This window comes from Myiozetetes cayanensis, unplaced genomic scaffold, assembly GCF_022539395.1.
Source record: "Myiozetetes cayanensis isolate MyiCay16 unplaced genomic scaffold, myiCay2020 scf204, whole genome shotgun sequence".
NCBI classification, from domain to species: domain Eukaryota; kingdom Metazoa; phylum Chordata; class Aves; order Passeriformes; family Tyrannidae; genus Myiozetetes; species Myiozetetes cayanensis.
This window is the reverse complement of record NW_026087417.1, coordinates 1-9,379: the sequence shown is the minus strand read 5'-3', so window position 1 is coordinate 9,379 and position 9,379 is coordinate 1. Positions and strand designations below refer to the sequence as shown.

The 9,379-nt window shown below is 62.0% G+C and overlaps 1 protein-coding gene across 5 annotated transcripts; it reads right to left on the bottom strand.

Moving 5' to 3' along the window:
- Positions 1-4,287: 4,287 nt before the first annotated feature.
- GTF2H4 (general transcription factor IIH subunit 4) lies at positions 4,288-8,483 on the bottom strand. 5 transcript variants are annotated; one of them, XR_007629239.1, is made up of 5 exons: positions 8,299-8,483; positions 7,075-7,122; positions 6,177-6,255; positions 4,785-5,420; positions 4,288-4,415 (listed from the first exon to the last, which is right to left on the bottom strand). XR_007629239.1 is itself a non-coding variant. In XM_050317948.1 (5 exons), exons 1-5 carry the CDS (start codon positions 8,470-8,472, stop codon positions 5,248-5,250), a joined length of 474 nt encoding a protein of 157 aa, XP_050173905.1. In that variant the 5' UTR covers positions 8,473-8,483; the 3' UTR covers positions 4,288-5,247. The 5 variants fall into 5 exon arrangements, 3 of the variants coding, with proteins under 3 accessions (XP_050173905.1, XP_050173904.1, XP_050173903.1); XR_007629238.1 differs by having other exon boundaries at positions 4,288-4,784; positions 5,149-5,420; XM_050317948.1 differs by adding an exon at positions 8,205-8,237 and having other exon boundaries at positions 4,288-5,420; positions 8,332-8,483.
- Between the last annotated feature and the right edge of the window lie 896 nt (positions 8,484-9,379).

The following is a 9,379-nucleotide window of genomic DNA, read 5'->3' as shown; positions in this document are numbered from 1 at the left end:
CTGGGAACATGGGGACATCCACCCTGGGGACATTGGGGACACTGGGGACACCACCCTGGGGACACTGGGGACACGGGGACATCCACCCTGGGGACATTGGGGACACGGTGACACCACCCTGAGGACACTGGGGACAGGGGGACACCACTCTGGGGACACTGGGGACACAGTGACACCACCCTGGGGACACCCTCGTCCCCTTTACGGGGTCGGGGCCGTGTCGGGGTCCCGGGGAGGGTCCCGGGGGGGCTCCCAGAGGTCCCCGCAGAGGTCGGGGGACAGCAGGGGGGGGACATCGGCGGCGGCCCCGTAGTGGCGGTGGCACAGCACGTGGCACAGCCAGGCCACCAGCGGCCAGAACTCGGCGAAGGTGACGCGGCCGTCGCGGTCCCCGTCCAGGCGCGAGAACAGCTCGGCCACCGCCCCGGGGTGCCACGTGCCCTGCGGGGGGACACGGGGGACGTGGGGGGACACGGGGGGACACTGGGGACACCGCGGGGACATGGGGGGACACCACAGGGACACACGGGCGACGTGGGGGGACACCGCGGGGACACCGCGGGGACACTGCGGGGACATGGGGACATCTTGGGGACATGGGGGGACACCGCGGGGACACCCTGGGGACACCGCAGGGACACCCTGGGGACGAGGTGGGGACATGGAAACACCCGCGGTGACACGGAGGAGGGGCCTGGGGACACTCGGGTGACACGGAGGGTGGCCCTGGGGACACTCAGGTGACACGGGGTGTGGTCCTGGGGACAGAAAGTGATGGGGGGTGGCCCTGGGGACACAAAGGGGACACAAAGTGACCGGGGGTGGTCCTGGGGACACTCGGGTGACACGGGGGAGGTGGCCCTGGGGACACAAAGTGATGGGGGATGGCCCTGGGGACACTCAGGGGCACTGTGGGTGGTCCTGGGGACACCCGGGTGACACGGGGGGTGGCCCTGGGGACACAAAGTGACACGGGGTGGCCCTGGGGACACTCAGAGACACTGTGGAGTGTCCTGGGGACACAAAGTGACCGGGGGGTGACCCTGGGGACACTCGGGTGATAGTGAGGGTGGTCCTGGGGACACAAAGTAATGGGGGGTGGCCCTGGGGACACTCAGGGACACTGTGGGTGGTCCTGGGGACACCCGGGTGACACGGGGGGTGGCCCTGGGGACACAAAGGGGACACAAAGTGACCGGAGGGTGGCCCTGGGGACACTCAGGGACACTGCAGGGGTCTTGGGGACACTCGGGTGACACGGGGGGTGGCCCTGGGGACACAAAGTGACCGAGGGGGTGGCCCTGGGGACACTCAGGTGACACTGGGGGTGGCCCTGGGGACACTCAGGTGACACGGGGGGTGGTCCTGGGGACACAAAGTGACTGGGGGTGGCCCTGGGGACACACAGGGGACACAAAGTGACCGAGGGGGGTGGCCCTGGGGACACTCGGGTGACACGGGGGGTGGCCCTGGGGACACAAGGTGATGGGGGGTGGCCCTGGGGACACTCAGGGACACTGTGGGGGGCCTGGGGACACTCAGGTGACACGGGGGGTGGCCCCGGGGACACTCGGGGGACACGGGGGGTGGCCCTGGGGACACAAAGTGACCGAGGGGGTGGCCCCGGGGACACTCGGGTGACATTGAGGGTGGTCCTGGGGACACAAAGTGATGGGGGGTGGCCCTGGGGACACTCAGGGACACTGTGGGTGGTCCTGGGGACACCCGGGTGACACGGGGGGTGGCCCTGGGGACACTCAGGGACACTGTGGGGGGTCCTGGGGACACTCAGAGACACTGTGGGGTGGCCCTGGGGACACAAAGTGACCGGGGGGTGGCCCTGGGGACACCCGGGTGACACGGGGGGACACTCACGCGCAGCTGGTGGCCGAGCTCCCGCTGCAGCAGCCGCTGGAATTGGGGGGGGTCCAGCCCCGGCTCCGCCCCCGCCCCCCCCGCGTAGCGGTGGAAAGTGCCCACGATGGCGTGGAGACCCCGCTCCAGGGGAGACCCCCCCGCGGGGACCCCCTGCGCCCGCCACACGGGGGGACACGGGGGGACACAGGGGGACACGGGGGGAAGTTGGGAGCGGGATATGGGGGATTTGGGGGTAAATGGGGGATTTAGGGAGGATTTGGGGAGGGAATGGGATTTGGGGGATTTGGGGGATTGGGGGGGTTTGGGGGACACACACACCAGGGGTTGGGTGTGTCCCCCTAACGAGTCCTTGTTTCCCATCCCAGTCCCTCCCAGTCCCTCCCCAGTTCCCCCTACACCCACCCCGGTCCTTCCATCCACCCATCCCTGTCCTTCCCAGTTCCCCCAGTTCCCCCACTCCCTCCATCCCCCTTCCCAGACCCCCAAAATCCCATCCCAGTCCCTCCCAGTCCCTCCCAGTCCCCCAGTCCCTCCATCCCCCATCCCAGTCCCCTCGAAGTTCAACCCCAGTCCCTCCCAGTCCCTCCCAGTCTCCCCTCACACCCATCCCAGTCCCTCCCAGTCCCCCAGTCCCTCCATCCCCCCATCCCAGTCCCTCCCAGTGCCCCCAGTCCGTCCATCCCCCCATCCCAGTCCCTCCCAGTGCCCCCAGTCCGTCCATACCCCCGTCCCAGTCGGTGTTGGGGGTCTCAGCCGCCTGTCTCTGCCCCATGGCCCCCCTGGGACACAATCCCAGTTACCGGCCCAAACTGGGACCAGGAACCCCCCAGACTGGAACCAGTAACCCTGCCTGAATTGGGCCCAGTATCCATCCCAAACTGGTCCCAGTATCCACCCTAAACTGGTACAAATGCCCATCCTAAACTGCTCCCAGCATCTCTCCTGAACTGGTCCCAGTATCCACCCCAAACTGGTGCCAGTATCCATCCCAAACTGGTCCCAGTATCCATCCCAAACTGGTCCCAGTCCCACCCCTGAACTGGGCCCAGCTCCCTTGCCCTGCTCCCCCCTGAACTGGTCCCAGTGGGTACCTGAACTGGTCCCAGTTGGTGCCTGGGCGGCTCCGGCGCCTCTTCCCGGTTTTCCAGAGCCAGGGAAGGGAAGGAGCAGACGCCGCTGATTCACCCCCGACCCCCCCGCACCCTGACACAACCCAGACCCCCCTGACAGCGCCCAGAGCCCTCCCAGAGCCCTCCCAGGGCACCCAAACCCCACCCAAACCCCACCCAGAGCTCCCAAAAACACCTCAAACCCCCTCCCAGAGCCCTCCCAGGGCACCCAAAACCCTCCCAGGGCACCCAAACCCCACCCAAACCCCTCCCAGAGCACCCAAAACCACCTCAAACCCCCTCCCAGGGCACCCAAAAACACCCAAACCCCACCCAGAGCACCCAAAACCACCTCAAACCCCCTCCCAGAGCACCCAAACCCCTCCCAGAGCACCCAAAACCACCTCAAACCCCCTCCCAGGGCACCCAAAAACACCCAAACCCCCTCCCAGAGCACCCAAACCCCTCCCAGAGCACCCAAACCCCTCCCAGAGCACCCAAAAACACCCAAACCCCCTCCCAGAGCACCCAAACCCCTCCCAGAGCACCCAAAAACACCCAAACCCCCTCCCAGAGCACCCAAACCCCTCCCAGAGCACCCAAAACCATCTCAAACCCCCTCCCAGGGCACCCAAACCCCTCCCAGAGCACCCAAAAACACCCAAAACCCACCCAGAGCACCCAAAACCACCTCAAACCCCCTCCCAGGGCAGCCAAACCCCTCCCAGAGCACCCAAAAACACCCAAACCCCCTCCCAGGGCACCCAAACCCCACCCAGAGCACCCAAAAACACCCAAACCCCACCCAAACCCCTCCCAGAGCCCCCCAAAACACCCAAATCCCCTCCCAGGGCACCCAAAACCCCCCAGAGCCCCCAAAACCACCCAAACCCCTCCCAGATCCCCCAATAGCACCCAGACCCCCTTCCAGGTGCCCCCTCCCCCCTTTTTTCCCCCCATGGAATTTTCCTCTTCGTTCCCAAAACTTCACATTTTTATTTTTCTATCAAAAAATCGCTTTTACTACAAAACCCTGCCCAGAAAACACCGTTTGGGCCACAAAAAATTACATTTCCCCTTCAAAAAAATCCCAAATCCCCTCCAAACCCCCAGTTTTTCCACCCCAGGACCCCCAGATTTTAAGCAAACTTAGTTTTTATCCTCAAAAATCCCTCTTTTTGGGTTTTCTGGGGTTTTTTGTGTTTTTTGGGGTCAGGAACTCTCTTTCTGCCTTTTCCAGAACCTCTTGACGTTGGGTACCCCAATGAGCCAAACCCTGAATATCTGGGGGTATTTTGGGGGGTATTTTTTCAGATATTTTGGGGGTATTTTTTTTGATATTTTGGGGGTATTTTGGGGTATTTTTGGGGTATTTTTTGGGGTTTTTTTTGGGGGGGTCAGGAGCTCTGCTTTTGCCTCTTCCAGAACCTTTTGAAGTCGAGGACCCCAACGAGCCAAACCCTGAATATCTGGGGGTATTTTGAGGGGTATTTTTTTTAGATATTTTGGGGATATTTCGGGGGCATTTTTTGGGTTGTTTTGGGGGGGTATATTTTGCTTTTTAGGAGTCAGGAGCTCTGCTTTTGCCTCTTCCAGAACCTCTTGACATCGGGGACCCCAACGAGCCAAACCCCGAATACCCGGGGGTGTTTTTGGGGCATTTTGTGGGGTATTTTTTCAGATGTTTTGGGGGTATTTTTTTTGATATTTTGGAGGTATTTTGTGGCATTTTTGGGGGGTATTTCTGGGGTTTTTTTTTGGGGGGGTCAGGAGCTCTGCTTCTGCCTCTTCCAGAACCTCTTGACATCGGGGACCCCAACAAGCCAAACCCTGAATATCTGGGGGTATTTTGAGGGGTATTTTTTTTAGATATTTTGGGGATATTTTGGGGGTATTTTTTGGATTGTTTTGGGGGGGTATATTTTGCTTTTTTGGGCTCAGGAGCTCTGCTTCTGCCTCTTCCAGAACCTCTTGACGTCGGGTACCCCAACGAGCCAAACCCTGAATACCCGGGGGTATTTTGGGGGCATTTTTGAGGTATTTTGAGGGCATTTTGGGGGGTATTTTTTTGATATTTTGGGGGTATTTTGGGGTATTTTTGGGGGGTATTTTTGGGGTTTTTTTTTGGGCTCAGGAGCTCTGCTTCTGCCTCTTCCAGAACCTCTTGATGTCAGGAACCCCAACGAGCCAAACCCCGAATACCCGGGGGCATTTTGGGGGGTATTTTTTGGGTATTTGGGGACATTTTGGGTTTTTTTTTTTAGGAGCTCTGCTTCTGCCTCTTCCAGAACCTCTTGACGTCGGGGTGGCCCTGGGGGGTGACGACCATGAGGCGCCGGGGGGGGTTCTCGAAGACGAGCACGCCCAGGGCGCGGGCGTGGTCCCGCAGCACCTCGAAGTCCACCTGGGACAGGAACTGGTTGTACAGCACCCCTGGGGGGACAGCGGGGTCAGGGGGGACACCTCAGGGTGTCACCCGTTCCTGGGGACATCCCCAGTGTCACCTCCCCCCTGGGGACACCCCCTGTGTCACCTCCCCCCTGGGTTGTCACCCGCTCCTGGGGACACCCCCAGTGTCATCTCCCCCCTGGGGACATCCCCAGTGTCATCTCCCCCCTGGGGACACCCCTGGATTGTCACCTCCCCCCTGGGGACACCCCCAGTGTCATCTCCCTTTGGGGACACCCCCTGTGTCACCTCCCCCCTGGGGACACCCCCGGTGTCACCTTCACCACCTTGGGGACACTCCCAGGGCTGTCACCTCCCTTTTGGGGACACCCCCAGTGTCACCTCCCCCTTGGGGACACCCCAGAGCTGCCACTCACAGTCAGTGACACCCTTGGGGACACCCTGGGGCTGCCACCCCCCCTTTGGGGACACCCCCAGGGCCATCAACCCCCACCTTGGGGACCTCCCCTCCCGAGTTGTCACCCCCCTTTGGGGACACCCCGGGGATCCCAAACCAACCCCCCCCCCCGAGGTGCCACCCCCCCTTGGGGACAGGTTTTGGGGTCCCTTGGGGGCAGGTTTTGGGGTCCCTTGGGGACAGGTTTTGGGGTCCCTTGGGGGCAGGTTTTGGGGTCCCTTGGGGACAGGTTTTGGGGTCCCTTGGGGGCAGGTTTTGGGGTCCCTTGGGGACAGGTTTTGGGGTCCCTGGGGGCAGGTTTTGGGGTCCCTGTCCCCCCCCACCGTCGCTGAAGCGCAGCCGGTCCCGCTCCAGCTCCCACAGCCGGATCTGGTCCGTGATGGTCGCGGGCAGCACCGGGGTCTGGGGGGGCACCGCCATGGCAGGGGGGGTGGGACCCCCAAGGACACCCCACCAACAGCCACGGACCCCCAAAAACACAGGGACACCCCACAAACAGCCAGGGACCCCCAGAAACACCCCACAAATAACCAGGGACCCCAAAAACACAGGGACACCTCCCACAACAACCAGGGACTTCCAGGGACACCCCCCAACAAACAGGGACACCCCAAATAAACAAGGACCCCCAGGAACACCCCAAATAAACAGGGACCCCCGGAAACACCCCCCAAATAACCAGAGACCCCCAGGGACACCCCAGGGACCCCCAGGAACCCCCCAAATAAACAGGGACCCCCAGGGACACCCCAAATAACCAGAGACCCCCAGGGACACCCCAGAGACCCCCAGGGACCCCCCAAATAAACAGGGATCCCCAGAGACACCCCAAATAACCAGAGACCCCCAGGGACACCCCAGGGACCCCCAGGGACCCCCCAAATAAACAGGGACCCCCAGGGACAGCCCCCAACAAACAGGGACCCCCAAAAATGCAGGGACACCCCATGAACAGCCAGGGACCCCCAGAGACATCCCCCAATTAACCAGGGACCCCCAGAGACCCCCCCCAACAAACAGGGACCCCCAAAAACACAAGGACACCCCCCCCAGACAGACTGGGGACCTCCCCAAATACAAGGACACCCCCCATGGCCCTGAGACCCCCTCAACACACCCAGGATCCCCCAAGGATGAGACCCCCATGGCTCTGAGACCCCCAGGTCCCAGGACCGCCCCCAGGGCCCCAGGACCCCCCAAAACACTCCCCGGGGCCCCCACCTGCTTGGCCATGACGGGGTGGGCGCGGGTGCGCAGGAAGTGAATGATCTGGGGGGACACCGAGGGGGTCACTAAGGAGGGTCACCAACCCCCGTGTCCCCCACAACGTCCCCCGGTGTCCCCAAATGTCCTTGATGGTCCCAATGTCCCCTGGTGTCCCCTAAATGTCCCCCCAATGTCCCTGATGGTCCCAATGTCCCCTCAATGTCCCCTCAATGTCCCCTCAATGCCCCCCAATGTCCCTGATGGTCCCAATGTCCCCTCAATGTCCCCTCAATGTCCCCTCAATGCCCCCCCAATGTCCCTGATGGTCCCAATGCCCCCCCAATGCCCCCCAATGTTCCCTCAATGTCCCCAATGTACCCCCAATGTCCCAAATGTCCCCTCAATGTCCCCTCAATGCCCCCCCAATGTCCCTGATGGTCCCAATGTCCCCCCAAAGTCCCCTCAATGCCCCCCCAATGTCCCTGATGGTCCCAATGCCCCCAAAGTCCCCTCAATGTCCCCCCAACATCCCCTCAACGTCCCCTCAGTGTCCCCCCCAATGTCCCCAACGTCCTCAATGTCCTCTCAACATCCCCCAATGCCCCCAAACTGTCCCCCCCAGTGTCCCCAGGGTGTCCCCACACCTGGTCAGCTGTGATCCCATTAGCGATGGCCGCCTGGACACTGTCCCTTGTCACCCCTGGTGCCCCCCCAGTGTCCCCAGGGTGTCCCCAGTGTCCCCTCAGTGTCCCCACACCTGGTCAGCAGTGATCCCATTGCCTGGACACTGTCCCTTGTCACCCCTGGTGTCCCCCCAGTGTCCCCAGTGTCCTCAGTGTCCCCAGTGTCCCCACACCTGGTCAGCAGTGATCCCATTGCCTGGACACTATTCCTTGTCACCCCTGGTGTCCCCCCCAGTGTCCCCAGGGTGTCCCCACACCTGGTCAGCTGTGATGCCATTGGCAATGGCCGCCTGGACACTGTCCCTTGTCACCCCTGGTGTCCCCCCCAGTGTCCCCAGGGTGTCCCCACACCTGATCAGCTGTGATGCCATTGGCGATGGCCGCCTGGACACTGTCCCTTGTCACCCCTGGTGTCCCCCCCAGTGTCCCCAGTGATCCCCAGTATCCCCAGTGTCCCCACACCTGGTCAGCAGTGATCCCATTAGCAATGGCTGCCTGGACACTATTCCTTGTCACCCCTGGTGTCCCCCCCAGTGTCCCCAGGGTGTCCCCACACCTGGTCAGCTGTGATGCCATTGGCAATGGCTGCCTGGACACTGTCCCTTGTCACCTGGGCCACCACCAGGTTGGGGAAGCGATAGAGCAGCTCCGAGAAGAGGGCGATGAGGGCCACCTGCAGCTCCGAGTCTGGGGACAGGCAGGGGACACTCAGGGGACATTGGGGGGACATTGGGGGGACATTGGGGGATACTGGGGGACGTCGGGGGCACTGAGAACGCTGGAGGGACACTGGGGGATAGTGGGGACATCGGGGACGTTGGGGGACACTGGGGACGTTGGGGGACATTGGGGGACATTGGGGACACTGGGGGACATTGGGGGACACTGGGGACACTGGAGGGACATTGGGGACATTGGGGGACATTGAAGGCATTGAGGAACACTGGGGGGACATTGGGGACACTGGGGGGACACTGGGGACATTGGGGGACATTGGGGGACATTGGAGAACACTGGGGGGCATTGTGGTATTGGGGGACATTGGGGGACATTGGGGACACTGAGGGGACATTGGGGACACTGGGGACATTGAGGGCATTGAGGGACACTGGGGGGACATTGGGGACACTGAGAGGACATTAGGGGACACTGGGGACATTGAGGGGACATTGAGGGACATTGGGGACACTGGGGGGACATTGAGGGACATTGGGGCAGACTGGGGGGACATTGGGGACATTGAGGACATTGGGGGACATTGGGGACATCTAGGGACATTGGGGACATTGGAGGACACTGGGGGACATTGGGGACACTGAGGGACATGGGGACAGTGGGGACAGTGAGGGGACATTGGGGACATTGGGGAACACTGGGGGACATTGGGGGCATTGAGGGACATTGGGGGACATTGGGGGACATTGAGGGCATTGAGGGACACTGGGGAGACTAAGGGGACATTGGGGGGACACTGGGGACATTGGAGACACTGGGGGACATTGGGGACAGTGAAGGCACATTGGGGACATTGGGGGACATTTGGGGGCACTGAGGACATTTTGGACACCAAGGGGACATTGGGGGACATTGAGGGGACATTGGGGGACATTAGACACTGGAGAACATTTTGGACACCA